General features: G+C 33.0%; 1 protein-coding gene across 2 annotated transcripts; it reads right to left on the bottom strand.

The window, feature by feature from the left end:
- Positions 1-2,848: 2,848 nt before the first annotated feature.
- Positions 2,849-14,177, bottom strand: LOC115453905. Of its 2 annotated transcripts, none has more exons than XM_030182632.1 (3): positions 14,144-14,177; positions 4,638-4,805; positions 2,849-4,046 (listed from the first exon to the last, which is right to left on the bottom strand). In XM_030182632.1, the coding sequence occupies exons 2-3, from the start codon at positions 4,790-4,792 to the stop codon at positions 3,128-3,130; spliced, it is 1,074 nt and encodes a 357-aa protein (XP_030038492.1). In that variant the 5' UTR covers positions 4,793-4,805; positions 14,144-14,177; the 3' UTR covers positions 2,849-3,127. The 2 variants fall into 2 exon arrangements, with proteins under 2 accessions (XP_030038492.1, XP_030038491.1); XM_030182631.1 differs by having other exon boundaries at positions 14,156-14,168.
- Between the last annotated feature and the right edge of the window lie 8,421 nt (positions 14,178-22,598).

Consider the following 22,598-nt stretch of genomic DNA (forward strand, 5'->3'; position numbering starts at 1 on the left):
TGCACTCATCACACATATAATGCTGCGTCAACAGATCGTAGCATCTCAAGCCAAACCCCAAACATCACCGCGTAACCGATACGCTCAGTATGGACAGCGGTAACGGGTATTCCGTAACAAAATAAGCACACGAAAAAATGAAACACTATATTCTAAACACCTATGTGGAAATAACATATTTTATCGTAATTAACCTATGGACTTACATGACTCTTTTTAATTTACAAGACTATTTCAATCCAAAATTATACCTAATATTGTGTCTTGTTTATAAAGAAATCACGACTTTTTGTATGTCTTGTAAAATAGAAACAGATGTGATTAACGCAACAACGGTTATTTAAATTATAATTTATAGACATCACATATTTTAGTGTGACCTACATTTAAAATCTATCAAGTTCGTGTTCTGACACGCTACACCAATCCTCGTTCACACTGAGCGTAACTGACTCGCGGTGATGTTCGTGTTCGGCTTGGCTCGGTGGTTACGTTGTCTGGACGCAGCACCAATACGTTAATTTAACTAAGGCCAACTGTATTCATTAAGTAACAATATCTTAAATTAATATTACGCAATATAAATCATAGTTTACACTAATAATAACCATAAATCACGATGCCAATAAAGTAAGTCAACTAGAGTAACAAGAAACACTAAGTACGATAATAGAATTTTGTTTACAATTTTCGATCACCTTACTAAAATATTAGGTAATTATTTAACTTTTAATATAGGAAACTTAAGTATATGTTAGATTGAAAACATATTCGTGGCATGTTTCTATTTAAAACTTGTATTAAATGCTATCACACAATAGGACAGAAGTAGACAGGGGCACCTACTTTTCGCCATGTGCGTTTCGACTTTCCTCAACTGAATTTAGTGTGATAGGAGGCGAGCCAATTATTGTAAACCCTATTCGAGAGGAATATTAGTATTAATACAGCTACTCCTGCTTTGCTCGCGGCTTCGCTCGCGTAATAAGCCTTTAACGCTACAAATACCCTAAAAGACTAGTGGCTCTATAGCGGTATCTATGTGAGCCAGCGCCATCGATTTAAGAAACTGATTAAAATCCAATAATTTCCCAAGAGAGCAAATTACCGGTATAAAAACCTATGTGTTAGTCCAGGACATTGTCTATCCGTAGGGCAAATTTCTTCTAAATCCGTTCAGTTATTTTTGCGTTTACTTTTAATAAACATCCAAACATTTCACAAACTTTCACATTTATAATGTGAATTCGATTAGATTGAGGAAGTCGGTTAACGACAGAGACTTTTTGATAGACAAATTTAGTTTACGCGATCAGTGTATTTTATTGTATGACAAAAGTAATAAAAAAAGTTAATACTTACTGATAAAATTTTGTTTAAACTGCACTTTAAGGACAATTTATAAAAACTAACCTATCGATTTCGTTCATAACTAATTATGCTTATTTTGTCATAATAAATAGCATAGAATATTCGCGAATCGCAAGGCGGTGTCGTGCTACGAAGTAACAATGACCGCTGCACGCAAACTTGAAGCATTAATTAAGTTACAAATTTTACTAACTTAGTCCCGCTTGGTAACTGATACGAAACACAAAGATGGCTTTATATTTTGAATCGAGTGAAAAATAATATCTGCCAGATTTCTTAGAACCAGGAATTAGTGACGAAATTTATGACAGTAAAAAAATTACAAACGCAATTTACTGTTTTAGGATAAAATGTTTAAATAGATATTCAAGAAAAGTAGTTAAACCATCTTATGTTTCTATCTGAATTTGCTTTGTAGAAATAGTCTGAAGATTCCTTTAAATAAATTGAATTGAATTGGTTCGATTAATGTTCAATAAGCGAGATTTTAAATTAATAAAGGACAAATATATCAAGTAGTTTTTGTCGATCATCATCATTATCAGCCAAATGAAGTCTTCTACTGAAACTGCCTTCAATAAAGATGGACCCGACCTTTAACTCGAGATATAAATTTAAAAAACATCACAAAAAGAGTGGTAGGTAATGAGTGATACGATTTAAAAGACTAGGTTTTGTTCGCGGCTTCGCCGGCATAAAATGCTTTTGCCGCAAAGGGGTGTAAATCACTACAGCGATGCATTATGCCATTGTTTGAGTTTACTTCCAACAAACATACAAACATTTTCTCAGATTACAATAATAATAAGAAGTAAGATAAAAAGTAAGCTTCTACCTAATCAATTCTTTTTTATATTGGATCTATTATAAATAGTTACTACACTGAGCAGAATAAAGCCATGCTCCAATTACTATTTTATTATCTTTTTGTCATTAGTCGTTTTTTTTAAAGATATTGATTACGTCTTGTTTCGTTTTTTTTTTGTCTTCAGTTAACTTTTATAGATTAAACGTTTTATTTTCTAAACGAAATTGATCATACGCACCGTCTCACTAAATCACAGGTTGTGTGGAAAATTTATGTTCCAACATTTTTTACGCAACGTCCATTGTTCTCAAACTTGCTAATCAATTATTTTATTCGTAATTATGTTAGTCTTAGAGAAACGATAAATGTACATTATGGAACAGAATTTTTCACGCTTTAAATGTTATATTTTGATCCCTTACAGTAGTCCGTTGCAGTTCTTCGCATATTTTGTTTTTTTATTATAAAAAATAATTTCAAGACACTATGTACTAATGGTCGCCCAATGGTCGAAATCTGACCCTCGAATATAATATATTAATTATAACACATATTGTATACAAAATTTACTTTATTACATTCCTTCTTTATTAATAATCTTCAATAATGCCAAAACAAACACTCTTCCGTGCACGCAATGTACTTAATAAAGGGTATAACGGGGTTTTCTTCCCGTATTAAAAAATAACGAGAGTAATAAAAAATATTAACATTATTAATTTATCGCAAATTGAATTAGTAACGAAATTAATATACCCCAGATTGGGAACCACTTAGCAAAACAAGGGTGGCGCCAGAATGACGCTATAGTTTTCTCGCAGGTATGTGACGTCAGTCCGAATTGTCGTTTCGCAGACACAAAATATAGAATTACAAAAAAAAAAATTCTACGCTTCGCCATTTTTATATCCAATCAAATTAAAGACAATTTTTATCATTTAAGTCGTTTTATTTTTTACATTTAACTTTCTTGGTGTTATTTTTAATCACTTCTTTTGAATCCTCGGATGCTGTAATAACCTTTCTGTCTCTTTTAGATTTATCTAGCTTAGATCTGTCAGACAATTTGAAAGTTTTGCATAGCAGTGTTACCTTCGCTCCTCCGGACAAATTCTCATCAAGGCTCTTTATTGTATTGGTTAACAAATATTTATTAGCAAAAGATGAATTTTTAATATTTATTGAATCAATTTTACCAGCTGATTTATCAAAATGAGTATCGGAGCTTCTTTTACTCTCTTCGTAATCGGAAAGTACGGAACCACCATGATAGTTGCATACGACATCTACTCTAATCACTTGTACGGTCTCAGGACTTTGTGCTCTTGAGATAGTAAGACTTTTCCTTTTTCCAGCCTTCCGGTACATTATTTTAGCATCTTTCATGTCAACAATATTTTTATTGTCAACGTTACTTTCCTTTGCTATTTTCTTTATAAAAGTTTTAGTTTTTGTTTCAGCGTTTCTTAATTTTTTATTGGTTTCATTTGAACTTTCTACTTGTATTGCCTTATTTTCTTCGAACTTGTTGCTCAATTCTCGTAAAAATAAAGTTGATTTTCCAGATGTAGGCCTTGATCGGTCATTATTGAATAGATATTTCACGTAGTCGTCGAAGTAATAGCAAGTAAGTTGTGAAGATCTATCAGCATCTTCATCTTCATGTACGACCTGTTTGACAAACATTCTGTGCTTGTCGTTATCAGTCAACGTTTTATACTTGAAACTGGTTCTGGGCCTCCTTATCAGTTCCACATCACCTTGAAACTTTAAAGTCTGGACGGTGAGGTATAAATCTTCGCTGTCTTGGTTTGGATGTTTGTTATCAAGGACGCCACTTAATCGGACATCGTCGTTGCAATGGAACCTGAGAAATGAATATTATATTGTATAATATACGTTGTATACTCGATATTGAAAATACGGGAACGATAACTCGTTGTAACAGTTTTTATTTATGATGTATGTGTTATGAATTAATTATTCCTTATTTCACGAGCCTATAAATGAACTGCTCTAAACTTTTTTTGTTTTTTTTCTTCTTACTTTATCATGTACTGTAGTCTTTACCCTACACTGATTGAAAAGAGCAACACCAGAGTTTCTTGCCCGTTCTTCTCTGGTGAAAACTGCTTTCCGAACTGGTGGTAGAGTTAATTTTGACGGAATCTAAATAATGTATAACATTTTACAGATTCAAATAAATTATTTCATTTCATTTCATTTCATTTCATTTTATTTCATTTCATTTCATTTCATTTCAATTAAATAAAAACAACTTATTCATTAGTAATAGTCAATAACAAAATTTATTCGCATACACTACACATAGGTATAAAAAAAGGAAACTTAAGAAAATTATCTAATATCTGCTTAATCTTTTCACGTGTAACAAAATTAGTTTTGTAAGCAAATGATAAATTGAACTCTATACAACTAATAATAGACTTTAAACTACCTTTCGAACACATCCGTCCATCTAGGATCTTCCTCATGTTCGGGATTCACCATTCGCTTTTGGCAATACCTTCTTGGTTTATCGACTGTTATTGTTTTTTCCTGTTTTGTCAGCTGCTTCGATCTCTGTTGCAAATTAAGCCGGGAGCACCTCATTTTACTTTTTTCTCTGAAACATATATCTATATTAAAATACCCACATGTTGGATACTGGCAAATTATTTAATTATTTATATAACTTTTCCAAATAACCTGCAACTGCTGTAAGAAATGATGCATACCGACTCGATATGATTATTTATTTCAAATCAAATACAAGCTTACAGTAAATGTACCTATATTCACCTGAACCAACAAAACCGACCCAAAATATAAATCGAATAAAATGTGTGAAAGATTATTATGTGTTTTATAAGGTTGGGGTAGAATGGCAACTTTCAAGCCCGTAATAAAACGTAAGGACAGACCAACAACCACTCGTCATGAGCATAGTCAAAGCGAAGTAACGGCGCTTAAACACGGCACACTATCTGTTACTCCCGTCTTTAAATTATGCATTTCGCATGTTTGTCCTTTAAGTAATTATAGTATTGTTCATGTCTGAAGTTTACGGTTAATTATGATAAAACATTGAAATGACACATAAATGTATTATTAAAAGTATAAATAATATGATACTGGTGGTAGGTCTCTCATGTGAGAGTTCGCCTGGGTAGGTACCGTAATGTCTATTTCTGCCGCCAAGCTGTAGTGTGTAGTCACTGTTGTGTTCTGGTTTGAAGGACATTGTAGCCAGTGTAATTACTAATATATAAGTTCTACTGATTTATAAGGACATAATAAGGCTTAAAATCTTGTCATAGGATGGCGAGCGCATTGGAATACCAAACAATATTTTGTATTTCAAGGTATTCGATGGTGTTCCTACTGTATATGAGCGGTCGTATCGCTTACATTGTCATTCAAAGTAATGAAAAAAAAAAAATTGCATTTTTACTTCGTGATCTATAGAAATGACGCTAATTTAGCAAGTGGGTCAATACAGTGACCAATTAGCACGGCCTTTCAGTCTTAGCATCAGAGATATCATTTATTCATTGTAGGTATTTAAAGCACCAAAAATTCTTTAAAGACCCAATCGCTGGTTATACTTAGACTCTAATACAAATATAGTATACTATCGCATCAGCTACTATTGAAATAATGGAACGTAGGAAACACCGACACAAAAATCCTATCGCATGCTGTAACGAATAGGTACCGACACCTGTCGGTCACAATTGATCACTGCGAAATTGTGTACACAATGCATATCCCCTGCACCCCTGACGAAGTGTGGGAACCAGATACGAAGGGATTCGGCTTGTTGAAAGATTTCAATGCAGATTAATTGAGGCTACCAAGGTAACTTTCGTTTGCAGGTATCGGTGTTGATATTATTTACAATTTATCTATGAAGGATTATTATTATTATTCAGCTACTAATCAGCTTCATATCTGTTGACGTAATTATGAATTGATAGAACAATTATGGATTAAAGGTTTGATATACGCATATCGATATAAAATACTGTTGAATTCATAATACTAAATCTTAAAATTCAAGTAACGTAAAATAAATATTCTTCTCCGGCGAATAAATTTAAAATTTTGGCTACAGATTTAAGCTTTACAGAATGAAATTACCACACGTAAACTTACTTAAGCTTAATAAACGATTTTCATATTCTCCAAAATAAACCAAAGATAAAAATTCTAACTTTATTATTCTTAGTAAAATAAATTAAAATAAACAAATTGGCGACTGCACCCAAAGAAAAGACTTCGCAAACCGTTTTGTCATTCTTCTAACTCTATTGTTTAACATCTATTCATTTTGGAAGCAATTACGACTGAAGATGCTCCTATACATGCATCCTTGTCACCCCAACGTGGAAGTGGGGTAGGTTGGGAAAGAGATAGATGCTATACAATATTTTTTTTGGAAAGTATTGATAATGGAAGTACAATGACGGCAGGATGGTGTGTTTGATCTAGCAACGTAGCGGTCCACATGTTCTTGGGAATGGCATAGCCAATGCAAAAAAAGTTTCTCCATGGCGGTATGAAGAGATTTAATAGTCTTGACTGTTGGCTCATATATTTTTGACAATTTAAAATAGGAACCTCATTAATTCCAAAGTGAATATAAATAAAATAAAAAATTGTTTGTGATTTATTTTATAGCATGTCACTTGGTAATTACGTTTATACCCTTAAAGGATGATATAAAAAAATAACATAAAAAATGAAATCGTTTCACGGCATTCACTCGTACCATACAGACATGATTAAATATCCTACAATTACCTCATAATCGCTCAAAATGATACCCAATTTATGCATAAGAGTCGGCAAAGTAATGCCCGAGAATCCAGCTAATCGCAACATCGCCGTATCGTTATTATCGCCCGCATAATTATTTACACAGAATACAAACACATTTAGCCCCGATTCACTCGCCGTAGACATTACTTTTTGGGATATAACAAACTGTCACGCAATCCCGAACACCATAATGTCTTTGAATATTTTGCATTTATTTAAAAGTATCAATTTCGCTGTGTCGTGGTACAATGCACGCACACAAATACACAAATAATAGGCACAGCTGCTAGACTAAACGCACACCGATGCAACTTGGTGCATCGCACACGGACATCTTTGTACACAAAAAATGTATTATTATTATCCTTCTTCAAGGACATTGAAATTTGCTATTCAAATGTGGCCCTTGCTACTATCGTTCAAGTTCCATAATCGAATGAACTTGCACCGTGAAATGATTAACTTAGATTTCTCCAAAATTTTAAAACGAGCCATACGGAAGATACTCTAAGCTCTAAGAAATTAAGTATAAAATCGTTTGATGGTATTGTTTGAGGAATTTAAGTTCAATAATTGTTTTAGAAAAAAGCTACGCATCCGAGGCGCCAAATGCACGTTGCACTGCTTGCTCTACGGCTATAAGATTTTGAGAATTGTAAACGAACTGCGCACGTGATTAGGGTCGGCGTTGGAGGTTTTAAATTGCAAAGCTTCACCGAATTTTGCCTTATTGACATGCTTTTGTATACTAAACTTCGAATATTTGAACAGTTGCATCTATTCTGTTCATTTGTGGGAATATAACATTTCGTTACAATTGTTTATTGCATTTAGTACTATAATTAGACAGTAGGTACAACCAACCTGTCTAGTAAAGTTTAAGTACATAGAATAAAGCGGGATGCTTTTGATTTTCGATATGAATACACGTTTATATTCATATTTTAGAAATTATCGTATCGTGAACTATGGTCATTTAAGATTGCCAAAGTTGGTTCGGCTAATTATAAAATATTTAAGCCACCTTCTCTGGGGTTTAAAACAATAGCAAAAATAACCATAAATTAAAGAGAAACGATTTTTCCTGCTATACTTATCCTTTATACATTTTCAAGATCTAGTAAATCTAGTAAAATACTTTAAAATTAGACACTCCAGTTTCCTTAACCAACAATTTCGTTAAACAATATTGTTTGCGATATTTCTTTTGAATCTCGTTTAAAACAAGATTAGACGAAAATCGTGTTTGCCGGCAATGACTTTTAAAACCCGTGAACAACTCACTGAAAGCTTCCAAAACTAAGAACAATGGCCAGTGGGAGCTTTATAGACGTCTTTATGATTTATAAATCATTTGTTCTCACAATAAAAACAATCAACCAATTCACCTGGATGTTTGTCATTTTTAAAGGAGTGTTGCAATCCCTTTTTAGTGTTGTGTAGTTAAAATAGATTTAGCTACGGAATCAGTTGGAGTCTTGTCATGAAATAATCGTAAAATTTGCGGATATCTCTGTGCTTAAGTATGTATTACTCCCGCATGGCGCTTATGCACACGAAGAGTAGCAGTTTGACATAAATGTATTAATGATTTGTAGAAAAGGTAAGGGAGTAGGTGGCTTAGCTTGCCATGTGTATAGTGTCCCACTACTGGGCACTAGCGTCCTTTGTACTGAGAGGGTTTAGGCCTTAGTCCACGATCCTGGCCTAGTTTGGGTTGGCAGACTTCACATACCTTTGAACTTCTTATAGAGAACTTATCTTAGCTGATTTCTCACTATGTGTTCCTTTACCGTTAAATACGGCGATAATTCACAAAGAATACACGCATAACTTTTTATAAAAGTTAGAGGTGCGTGGCCTTGGGTTTTGAACCTGTGGACATCCATCTCGGCAGTTCATTCCCCTGCCAATTAAGCTATAGCCGCTTTTTCAGCAGATATCTACCCTAATTTCATGGTAAATAAACAGTATTGCTAATAAACATAATTAATACCAGTAAGATAGTCGAAGTATTATCGTCAAGAAAGAAATAAATTCTTAAAAATCACTTAATATCACATGTGTATTGTGTACACATTCATCTGCAAAGTTGCATCAGGTTTAACCTGTGATTGTGGCTACAACACGAAAAATTTACAGGTTGTTTAAATACAACATAAATACCTGCCTCAGCTGTTTGTCAAACGTAGCTAAACTAACAATAGCGCACCAGAATTACTATCACTTGTCGCTAGGTGACCACTGTACAACCTGTCATAGGGTCAGAAGCAACAAATGCCGGTCAAATAAGACCCGTATTGATTACACTACCGCATCGTAATCTCGCGCCGGCCCTGCATTAGCATTATAATGGGCTGACCCCCCCGGGGTCTAAAAAGGAACAAAATGCATCGCCACCACGCCCCTCGACTGGGTAATAGCAATTTTATGTGATTTATTTTTATCGGTTTCTTGTTAATTTTTAGTACTGAACATAGTATTTTTGGAATTATTGTTAATGTCACTAATTTTGTGATGTTTTTTGCTACCCTTTCGGCCTGTTTAGTTTTTATATGAAACATTAAATTCGATGTTATTAAATAGTTATAGTATTATATGTATTTTTGATAGTTAAGAAACAATTGTGTTTCGTCAAAAGGATGTAAATATAATGAAAGATAAGTAAAAATTATTAGTAACAAAATATATTCATATTGTTTAATCTTTCCTACAAAGGTAGAAATTATTATTGAAGAAATCTATACTTTTATGAATAAAATTTACATAATATGTCTGAAAGTAATCAGGAATCACCAGTTCAAAAATTAATATATATTATATACAAATAAACTAGGAACCTCGTAGTCCAATATTATCGTACTGTCCATAATTTTAATGCTCTTCCTACATGAATTTTAATAATATTACTAATTATCAAACTCTTGTATGCAATTTAAGTTACAATTTGTTTAAAAAAATATCATTTTTCCTTTATTTATTTGCCTAGAAAATCAAAGGAAGGTTATCAAATAATTAGTACAAATTGAACGACAATTGGTAAAAGTATACATCATATTTCATATCCTTTAATTACGAGTAACATTATTAAAAAAATATTCTCATACTATTGAGATATTTAGAGCATATTCAGTTTTTGCACCCCTTCTACTGACGGACAAAGCCGTGTGCGCGAATATGTAACGACTCGATTAAATAAAGGGATGATATATTGTAAACTGTGACGTGATAAAAAAAACCATTTCCCTTAGTGCTGTCAAGGTGCATTCTTAATAGTGATGTGAAATCGTATATCGATAATGGAAATAAATTATTTCATTGAGTATTCTGCCAATGATAGCTAAATTCTTATTATTATTCGTGATTAAATCAACAAAATAGATTTCTTCCAAATTATATTTTTTTACGATTTTTAAATGTTCCAGTTTAAAAATATTGTATTATTTAATCCAGAAAATTAAATCTATATCAATAACAATATATCATTATAATAAATATCATTAGTATCTATCACTACAATCAATGACAATAAAGTAATTTTTTTAGTTAACGTCGACCAAGTCATCCTATTTTGATAAGTAAGTGAACTTGATGAAATTTATCGATAATTTCTAACACGTCTACCCCATCGCTATCAAACTCAGGTGAAGGTAATCATTGTGGGAACCATTCTAACTACAACACAAAAAAATATCCCTATCTCTCTCTCAAATTGTTCGCTAGACAGTCTCATAGAATATATGAATTCTGTAGGCGATTCAATAGAAAAATTGTCCCCGTTTTATATGCAATAATTATATAAAAGTTGAGCTAATAAGTGTCGAATTAAATTTAATATAATGATGGCGAGTATTTCAGTATTTCTCAAAATAATTGTACGTAACGCAAAGATTTTTAAAAATGATTTTTATAAAATTACACACACACACACATTTTCAAGCATTTATCCCAGAAGGCGTATGCAGAAGCGCAACCAGGACACCTACTTTTAGCCAAGTGTGTTCCGTCCCATGATGTGATAGCGGGGGAGCCTATCGCCATATCGGGCACAAATTCCAATCTCTGGGCTAATACTGAGCAGATAAAACCGAAATATCACTTTGCCCGACCCGGGATTCGAACCCAGGACCTCAGAGCACTGTCGTACTGCGCATACAGTACCACTACGCCACAGGGGTAGTCACAAAATTGTCTCCTATTATTTCGTTAGTAAATTTATTTTGAGAAATAATTAGGGAGTTAATATTTTAGTGATGAGCGATAAAATTAAAATGTACAGTCTATGCTCTATATTCTATAATATGAATGAGCAAGTTAGACTTAAGTGGTTAAGAAAACTAGAAAGTTGCCACGTTGTTACTTTTTTACGTCGCCTGAAATTAGTAGTTAAATAAATATTTTATCCCCTGCCCCGCCATATTTCTAGGTAACAGAGCAAAAATGTGAGCGTATTCCAAAACAAAATTCTTAATTGTTACAATACATTTTTTATAAGTAATTTAAGGCATTTCTTTATTATCAAATAAATATTTGACTTAGTAAAGGATTATTACATTACCTATTTTCTCCTTACAACTGAAATTTTTAGTTTCTTGGCGTAGTATTTTATTTTACGAACAATTTTTATCTGGTTTTTAAATTATATCAAGTGGTTCAATTAAAACTATCAGTAACAATAATTAAGAATTACATATTCTTTATTAAATAATTGTGAGGTGATTCCTCACTTGCAATTTGGTAAACACCATTGGAAACACCAATGGGTCTCTTGAGGTCTCAATTGAGCCTTGCCATTGGAGTTAGATTCATGTTTTTTAGATTTATTGACGTTTTTAAATATAAAAATGTTATAAAATTACTTTTAAAGTAATGAGAATAACTAGGAGCACGTTGCGATATTTCCTTTTAATACAAACCATCAGGCCTTTTTCTGTATGCAATTATACTATTTTGATAATGGTTATAAGCACGTAGCGCACCGCGTCGCGTTTAAGTCAATAAAAATTTGCACTCAGAATATCATTCTATACATCGATATATATATATATATATATATATATATATATATATATATATATATATATGTACTACGTACTTGATTTGGCATTCGGAACATTCACTGTGTTCAACTGAATTGAACTGTCATCCATCCAAACTGATTTTAGTATGGTGTCAATGTGAATGATTGTGGTTGTGTATGGAGTGACGCTCATAATATAAAAACGCGAGTCTAAGTGATAAAAAATATTAGTCATATAAGTAAAATTATTTGTTGTTCAAGTAAATAAATAGGTTATAACAGTGACGTTTTGGTAGCCATTATAGTTCAGATTTTGAACAAATAGTTTATGGTCGCGTCTATAGAATAGACCTCAATGATTCTATACTAATTTAACGTAACACAGCCGCGTTGTGAGTTTGCACTGTCATGGAGAATAAGACTGTGCCTAAGAACTTGTTAAAAAATATAATCCCACATGATTATTTTTCATTCGTAAGTTCCGAAGTCACGGGTTCAACGTTTGAATAGACATTTTTATCATATTAGAAATATTGAACAGATCGTGCACATTCATTTGCTTAATAGTAACATTAAGGTTTATTCCTTACTCATAATTCATAGTCATATTAATCCCTAATAGTCTAATATATTATATTTAGACCTCATTAGGTATAAAAGTAATTAGTAAGTCATCCTTAGGTGTAAGATTTATAGTACACTAACATAGCCTGCGGCCTGCGTGAAAAATTTTCCGGTATAAGTCCTCCCGATATGAAACGTAGCCTGTAGCACTCAGGAGTAATTTCCCTATTAGTTAAAAAACAAATAAAAATGGATTTAGTAGTGAGAGTTGAGATTAGCACGCACAAACTCTTTAGCATTATAATGTTAATATAAAATATGTACAATAGTTTTGAAAGTTTAAAGCCCAGTGGGCGAAGCATGGGCTTTGGAAATAGAAGCCACTGGTTCGATTCCTGTGTGCAGCGATAAATACTTTTTATATCGACTCTTAATGAAATGGGAGCGAAACTTCTTCATAATTGACAAGACTTCAATTTGCGTGCGGGACTTTATATTTTTTGTGTATTTAATTTTATTAATGACAATCCAAATATTATACATGGTTTAATTTAATTCACTTCGAAACATACGACGACAGCAAATTATATTAGAACAATTTTGTACCATTTAAAAAGAAAAAAGATTATAACAACAAAGTGAGATTTTCAGTATGTTGTGATATTGAATTCATGTCGTTTTTCTTTAGTTTTAGTATTTTGCATTTTAGATTTATTGTGTATCATTAACTCAGTAAACACATTTCGTGAAAATAGTGAATTGAATACCATCTTGTATACTGATTTACAGGCACGTACTTAAAAAGTTAAGCTTTCATTGAATTATGTATATTAAAAGCTCGTATTTACATTACTAGTCATAAACTCAAACTTAGCACATTGCTTATGCCAATTACAAGCAATAAAGTTTAATTACTCATCACTTGTAAACTGTAAAGTTAATTTCGACAATGGTCGTCGGATTGCAGTGCCGGCACCTTTGTCGGCCGGCTTTGTGTTCCGATGAAAAGCGCCGACCGTTACGCGTGTTGACTTTCGGCGCATTAAAAATCAATTTCTATGTTAAAATGCAGTTACAAATAGATTTCCTGGTGGCGTCTCTGTGCTAAGTATTTTATTGTTTTTTTACGCATACCGACATTATGTCTCAAGGAAAAACAATGTGGATTTTTTCTATGAGTGGCGAAGGGTTCACTGCGGCTTCGAGATCATAGACCAGATTAAATATCGGATAAATAATTGCAAAAGAAACAAAAGAATTTTTAATAATATTATTTTCCCCAGTTCTAGTGCTTTTTAACATAAATTATACACAAAACTCAACACATAATCCTAAGTCTAAAACAATTTCCAAATCGCGGGAGTATTACATTAATGATACTAATTAAGCATTGCCAGCTACATAGGAAACTATTTTCTTTACTCGTCACTATAAAAATCATTCTCATGCACGCGTTCACGCGAAACTCAAACTATCGAAAAAGGTATGCGTATACAGCGAAAACAAAAGAAAAGCGGTGATAAAATATCGTAATAAACAATATTAGTAAAAGTTACCAGGTACAGCACCTTATAGCGAAGCGTCGCGTCGCCGACTGCCGCGCCACTACCAGGATATCGTATAATAAGCCTTTTGATCCGATTAGGGCACGTTCATAATTGCCATTGGCGGTAATCGCGTCAAATTACGGAAATTATTTATTTTTGTGTTATTTATAAAGGATTACCAACATAATTAACAATATTACATACAAAAAAGTAATAAAAAAAAAAACATCTGGACTAATTGCAATTTCAGTAACAGGCAACCACAACATGCTCTAGGTTAAAAAATAGTTTGATTACTATTTTGATTATTTACGTGAGAGCAAAATTTTGAGAAAAGTAAGTAACATTTTGTCTATACCAACTCACGATTATTGGATATTGACGATTACCAGAAATGATACCAGGTATATAATTTCATTTCTATATCTCCTTCAAGTTTAAAATAAATTTAGACAAAACAACTTTTGGAAACTGTATTTGATACATAATATGTACACAAACAAACAGGCTAAATAAAACTAAAGTTTCGATAAATAGTTTTAAAAGCATTTTTACAATGACTATATAGCTAGCATAATAATCAATACAAACTTTTATGATGACACATATTTGTTAATCTTTATTACACGTAACAGATAAAAACCCATGTCGAAGTGAACGCGCCCCTATGGCGTGCGAAAGTTCATAAATCTAACATATAAGGTGTCCCACTTCTACTATTTAGCTAGCATTTTATTCGCTAGACCTCCGACTTAAGGTGTATATGTCGTGAAACCTTTATTCAGAAACACGTATTCAGCTATAGGCATCTTTGTAATATATTTATAGTAATTTGACGATGCGGCAGTTACGGCTGTACTAATTTGTCGTCTTGGTAAATAAATATGTTATTTATTTTAATCAGTAAAATTAACAGATCTATCGATAGTATGATATAAAGCTGAAAAGTTTGTTTGTTTGAACGTATTAATCTAAGGAACTACTGGTTCGAATTAAAATAAAAACTTTTAGTGTGGGATAGTCTATTTAAACGCGATAAACTCAAAAACTACCCAACGGATTTCGACAAAATTTGGTATAAAGATAGTTTGAGACCCTGAGTCTGTTTCTATCCTTGAAAACTCTTTTACGCAGGCGAAGTCGCGAGCAAAAGCTAGTACTAAAATAAAGGCACATACATATTTAGGAACATACCCCCTTATTCATAAACGTTTTTTTATCTAAGGACGGAGTAAAGCTGTGATAACAAGCCCAACAGCACTGAGAAATAGACATAGGGCCGTTGTGATTGGTTATTATTGTTGTATTTCAATATTAGCCAATCACAACGGCCCTACGTCTACGCACTGCGAAGACTGCCATGCCGTCAGCACTGAGAAACAGACTTGTTATCACAGCCTTACTCGGTCGTTAGATAAAAAACATCTATGAATAAGGGGGATAGTGTTTATGACCTGCGATATCCAAGTAAAGATTCGACTCGTGTAATGGACACTGTTGGTCACATCTTACAAGTTTGAACTAAATATACTACAATTCTAAAAACTTTGGGGAATAAGCTTAATGTTAAAATACTTTCTTATAAGGGTCTGCTACAGTTACTTAAATATCATTAAAATAGCCTTTTTTGTTCATGCATCGATTGCCAAAATAATACAAATTGCAACGTACAGTTATAAGGAATATTAGGAACACTATTTTTCAATTCGCACATAATTTTCTTAGAAAACCTAAAACTTTCACATTCGTTTCAAATCATAAGTTATATATATATATAAGCTTGTCATAGTGCATATGAAACGATTTCGTCTGATAGTAAGTTCGTAGTGGAATTTTCAAACTAGGCATTCCCTTGCCGAATAATGTTGGTTTCTTGCAATAAATTGAACTTTATTCTTTAGTGTTATTGCATTGTGTATGTTTATTATAATTTGGTTCAGTCAGGAAACGCAATGCAACCAATAACACTAGGCATAAAAACAAATCGGTACTAAATAAAGGCACCTGGCAACTGGCAACTGTACAAGGTATTTTACTGGCAAGGTATTTTACTATCAACAATCACAGTTTGATATCAGTTTATTTCAGTTCAATGTATAGAGCATGGAGTACTCCTTTTTATGAGATATTATTTTAGTTTTTTTTCTACCAGCACGGCTAAGGGACTCCACTACTGGTTTGTGAAGTGGAGTACAATAGAATATCGACTGACGGGAGATGATGATTACCCCTTGGCAGTCGACACAATTTTGCCGGCTTGTTGGAACCGGATATACACAGGCTGATCCCGGAACGCGACACACTTTCGTGGGCCACTATGGTGGGTTTTAAAACTTTGTGTACGGTGGTCGCTATTCGGGTATATAAAATATATCCTACGACCAGCATACGGATTTTACACTATTATAACATTATACAAGATCATTTCGACATTGCATCAATAAATTAAAACATATTATAGACTTCTTCACTGCTAAAATTGTGCCAAATCATCCATGAATAACGAATATTTTTACCAAAGATATGAGTTTTACTCATTTGATTTTTTTATTATTTTGCAATTTAGTGCGATTACGGCATGTCTGATTGTAATTGTGACTGAATGTGTGATGTTACCGCTGGGACGAATTCTCTTAGTTTAGTATTAGAATTAGCATTAGGGCGCGTAAAATTGAAATTACTATTTATTGATATAAATTTGTTTGAAACTTATTCCTTTTTTATTTTACATCTAGTACGTACTAGAAGTACTCAAACTACTTGTAAAGTGTTATTTTCAAAAAGATAAGTAACTAGTATGTGGTTTACTTAGCCACGCAATGTCAATGTCATGTTTACTCTGTATGTCTTATAATTATTATGAGTTAGTTAATTTTGGACGATTTAATAAAGGTTGTTTATTTTAACCCTATACAATGATTATAGACTGGATCGGAAGCGTAATTATAATTGTCAACAGTACGAGTAGGACTATCACGCTGAGGTCCTGGGTTCGAATCCCGAGTCGGGACAAAATTGTGCCTGGTTTTGTCCATCTTAAAAATTATACAGTTGCAGCTCGGAGTCAAGAAGCTGATGGTGTGATACCCCCGTGCCTTGGAAAGCACGTAGAGCCGTTGGTCCTGCGCCTGATCTCTCTCCGATCATGTCGTATTACCGTCTCACCGGATCTAGACAGTGCACCTGAGTATTGTACACACACTTCTACTATAATATTTATTTATTTATATTTATTTTTCTGCGTAAATGGCTGATCTCCGTTGAGATTGGCCGCTGTGGCCGAAATTCGGCTAGGAAGTAATCAAGTATTGGCTAATTTCCTCAATAATAAAATCATAAATCGAAGTTGGGGGATACCCAGCACAGTACATTTTATCTTTCTTATTGCCAACGAGATGTATTAAAAGAAACAAAACTATTCCCATATTAACGGAGACTAAATAATAAAATATTTCGATTTCACAAAACACTAGGAAAAAATAATACATACGTACTTAACAGGCCTTTCTAAATATTAAGCAATACGTGCATATTGCTCATTCAGATATTATGTTTACTTTATAGCAAAATTTTAACGATTATAATTAAGCTCTGGCCAAAGGCAGATTGTTATCGAATTACAGACATCGATTTCGAAACGGATTGTAACATAAATTGCAAGGAAAAAAGGCTTCGACCACCCATAGTGTCACTATAAATTTTTTATCTCCGTCCCTCACGGTATTTAGTTAATACTTCGATCTCTTTCTTCTTCGTTTTAGAACCATTTGTTTGTCTATTATTATCATTGCTGTTTTGGGGTGGTCTTTTTTTAATAGTATTTTGTTGACATAATATCAATTACTAAATGTCGTAGAAGTGTTTTGGTATAAAATAAATGTTTAATATTATTAATTTTTATATTGTAATTAGTTGGTTTTATTCCTTACATTAGAAAATAGAATAATAGTTTTCTTTGCGACCATTTCTACAGACATTTAATGCATGATGATAATGAGGTCGGATAAGGCATGATAGCAGTACTTTTTTCCATAACTAAAACCTAAATTTAAAGATGGTAACGCATTAAAATAAAACGTCTTGATCTTTCCTACCGTCACGTGCCCAGAGAGCTCTGACGCCGGGACGTCACCTTGACTCCCTGTTCTGTCATGGCACTAACATATTTCAATATTTTACATATTGCCGCGCTACTCACTGCTTGCACTGCCATACAGCATACAGAGTATTATTATACTAAAAACATGATTTCTAACCCCCTTATTCATAAACGTTATTTATCTAAGGACGGAGCATTTCTGTGATAACAAATTTGTTTCTTAGTGCTGATGGCTGGTAGCCTTCGCAGTGCGTAGACATAGGGGCGTTGTGATTGGCTAATTTTGAGATACAACTTCAATCTAGTTGGCTGTCAGATAAACAAAACTTAACAACCAGCAAACTGTCAGATAAATAAAGCTGAGAAACAGACTTTTTATCACAGCAATAGATAGATAGCAGTCCTTAGATAAATAACGTTTATGAATACGGGCGTATGACTTTTGCCGTGATATTGGGTTTTCTGTTCAGTATCTATCTGGAGTCTGGAATTTGCGTAGATTCCTCTTCTTGTGTAGACACTCTCGCGCATGAACACGAAGTCGTCAATGCATCTAAACGAAAAAACAATAATGCTGTCAATGCAACTGTAGGTTGTTTACGAAGTCGTGAACTCACTCTGTGTGCAATTGCGCCGGATGCAACATTATCATCGAATCAAAAATTCAAATGTTTCACGTATTTTTATCGTATGGTAAGGTTTTTCTGGAGTTTGGATTTCAATGGTATTGATGCTGTCAATTTTTTTTTATGTATTTTTCCAGAATCCCATTCGATTTCATGTCAACAAGTCCGAATCGTTTTTTGATTTACCCACCGCTGCATTTCATGTTAAACTTATTTATGTAACACTGCGTAGTAAGTTTTTAAATTAGTGTTTTCAAAAGAAAACCCCTTTTTAAATACAAATAACAAGACACGTATTCTAAATTCTAAAACAATTTACAATTCGCCTTGACCCGGCATTGGAACCCACTTGTCTTATTTCACGAGATTAAAAAAGATTATGCAATTCAGCTTTCAAACACCATCAGAATAAACTCAATTTTATGTGAAAAATACAGCAAACTGAACAAAGCATGGACATTTAGTTAATTAACGCGCATATTTTATAAAAGGTATGCTTTAGCGTGTGTAGCGCCAGTCAGCGGTTGGCACCGGTTTACACTATAGCACAAAGCACAACGCTACGGGGCGCGAAAAACTACTCCGAAACTAAACCCTATTGTAATAAATCTTTAAGCTATTGTTAGAAATGTAACCAATGTTATTAACAATTAACTATTGTTCATTTGTCGAGATTCTTTCTAGGTCTATAAATTTAAAATTTTATTCGGTTCTTATATTTGATTCCTTTGAAAGTTACTTTCACAGAAAAATTTAATACTCAGTCGTCTTGTGGACGTAATATTTGTATTTTTAAGAGTTTTTCTAAGGAATAATTATTATTATACAATACAGAACTCATTAAATTTTTTTTTGCTACTAACGCTGTCTCTTTGCAAGAAAACACCAGCTTATATCACTCGAAACCGCGAACAAAAACAAATACATACCTTGTTTTTTTATTTTTATTTAATTTGTCACAACTAAAAGAACATACTCTGAGTAATGACTATTTGACTAATGCTATTTTAAATAATTATAAATATTTACCACAGACACGTTGTATTATTCATATCATTATTGTTTACCTACAACCCGATTCCTACCGGCTTCCCTTTTAGGCTTATTTACGCTTGTCTTAGTTTTTGTTTTTTGTTAAATTGGCGTCGATATGTTAACTAACGCATTTTTTTGCCTCGAAGTACCTTTTTTTAACAATTTTCCCTTCGCCACTGATGTACGAAATTACCTTAATCGCCTTTAAATCCTCTATTTCTTTTGTATAATATATGTAACAGAAATCATAAATAGAGGATGATGATGATGATGACTTCTGTTACAACTAAACTATTCATGAAAAAATACACACGGGAAAAGAAAAACTAATTCCACCCCTCGCAATTATACGAAAATCGGCACACACGCGTTTCGGGGCATGAAGTTTGCTTGTTACCCGGTTGCCCATTGTAACCGTGTATAGTATTATCAAGATATAAAGCCTTTCTCAGTCTATTTCAGTGCTTAATACACTATCTATTTTGAGCCTTTACTATCCGTGTTTACGAAAAACTTTAGAAATATAATGGATATTATTTTTAAACTACACAAATATTGAACGTAGAAATTGTAATACTTTTGAAACTATTGTACAAATTGCTTTAAAATATCTGTTAACGGTCTCGCGGTACAATATGGGTATGGGGTTTAGTTTTTAGTAAGGTATTTTGGACACTATTTCGTTTTGTTATATTGCACTATTTTCATTGGAAAGAAGACTCAAATGATTTAGGTAAAAATAAGTAATTGCATAGAGAACAACAGTCCTGAAAACATCATGTATATATATTGGAAGCAGCTTTTGTTGACATTCGTAAGAGGACCAAAACTGAGATAAACATTTCACTATAACGATAATTTTCCTAATAGTCAAGAAGACTGCGTAGACGTCTCTATCTTGGCAAAGGTAAATGTGTCGTAGTAAATAAAATATATATTATAATACTAGTCCTGTATTATTTATTGCCCAAGGCTAAGCTCGGGTCTATTAGGGTTTAGGTGTTAGCAAAGCTGGCCTACTTCGGGTTGGCATCCTTCACTAACATTCGAACTTCTTATGGAGAATCCTTGGGTGTATAAGTTTCCGCACGAATTTTCCTAAACCATTAAACCGAATGATATACACACACATCATACATATATAAACACTTTGTAATCATCCATATACAAGTAAATTTCTTGTAAATTAACAAAATGTTTCCAAACTAAAATTATTTTAACTATGGACAGTGAGAAAAAATCTGTTAAATGTTATGATGTAGTAGGTATTAGATGAGCTTCAATGCAATTCAACCAATTCCTGTGAATGGCGCTTGTAAAAAATTCCGTGCATTTCGGCATGCTGTAATTAATCAAACTCTGCCGTGACGTGAGATGTCCATCTTCCTCGGGCCACAATTATTGCAGCGGTGCATCAGCCACGCAATATCGCGTTTCTATCGCGGTTAGGGTGAATATGTGGTACCTTTTAATTGTACTTAAACGAGATATATTGATTTTACGTGAGTACTTTGACCGTAAAGCGCGTAAGTGCAATATAAGTGAACAAAAGTCGAATTTGGAAATTAATACTTAATTTAAAATTTGAATTAATACTTGACTGGAAATATCCTACTAATATTATGATTGCAAAGTTTGTGAAGATGGTGGCATGTATGTTTGTTCCTCTTTCACGAAAAACTACTGATCAGATTTAGATGAAGTTTTACAGTAATATTGATCAGTAATCAAAATAGCAATACAATTTACAATGATTTTGTGTAATTTGGTCATAACATAACGATACATATCAATAAAGTCGGAAAAAAAATATCCCAGAAATCTCCTTCACGCGGGCGAAGCCGCGATCATAAGTTAGTTATAGATACGTTCTCTGTGAAGTTTTTAATTTAAATAATATCTAAAATACTATATTAAACTATTTGATTACTTCATCCCTGTGAAATACTTATAAGTCTTACTTTAATAATTATTCTTTTGCTTAAATTAATATACCAGTGTTCGTATTCATTATATTTTAATTGTCGTAATTTTAGATTAAAATGTATTATAGTAATGTCATTTTCTTTTTAATACAATGTTCTTAGTTATTTGATTTATTAACTCTTTATTAATTCAAATAATTCTGACAAACACTTAATACGTATTTTATATGATTTTACTTACGTTTACCTCTTCTGGCATGATGTTTTGTTATATTGAATTATCGTTTACGTCTATATTTGTAAAAGTAGTATTTGAACAAAGCTGTATAAAAATTTTAATGTTGTAATTGAAACAATATTACTTTATGCAACTTTAATAATAAATATTATTCGTTAATTTTTTTTGCCGTCTCATCATTATCATTTCAGCCAGTAATCGTCCACTGCTGGACATAAGCCTCCCCCATTGAGTGCCACAGGGACAGGTTCTGGGCCACTCTCATCCGTCGGACTCCGGCGACCATCACCAAGTCGTCGGTCAATCTCGTGGGGGGCCTGCCTACGCTGCGTGTTCCGGTTCGTGTTCGCCCTTCCAGAACTTTTCCGCCTTAACGGCCGTCTACTATAGGTATAAACTTATGAAGAATAAATTTTAATATATATATAATAAACGCATGATTTTTATTATGCATATTATATGTACATATTGGGAGTATAAATTGGCCAAATACCCTGGCAGGAGGAATATATTACGGGGTGTTATCAACCCAGACGGAATC

This window comes from Manduca sexta, chromosome 27 (assembly GCF_014839805.1).
Source record: "Manduca sexta isolate Smith_Timp_Sample1 chromosome 27, JHU_Msex_v1.0, whole genome shotgun sequence".
Taxonomy (NCBI): domain Eukaryota; kingdom Metazoa; phylum Arthropoda; class Insecta; order Lepidoptera; family Sphingidae; genus Manduca; species Manduca sexta.

Excerpts from the sequence above, each read along its gene's own strand:
- LOC115453905 (XM_030182632.1), bottom strand. The coding sequence starts at position 4,792 with ATGAGGTGCTCCCGGCTTAATTTGCAACAGAGATCGAAGCAGCTGACA. Across the intron at positions 4,047-4,637 it reads TGGACGGATGTGTTCGAAAG|GTTCCATTGCAACGACGATG; the intron begins GTAGTTTAAAGT and ends TTCATTTCTCAG.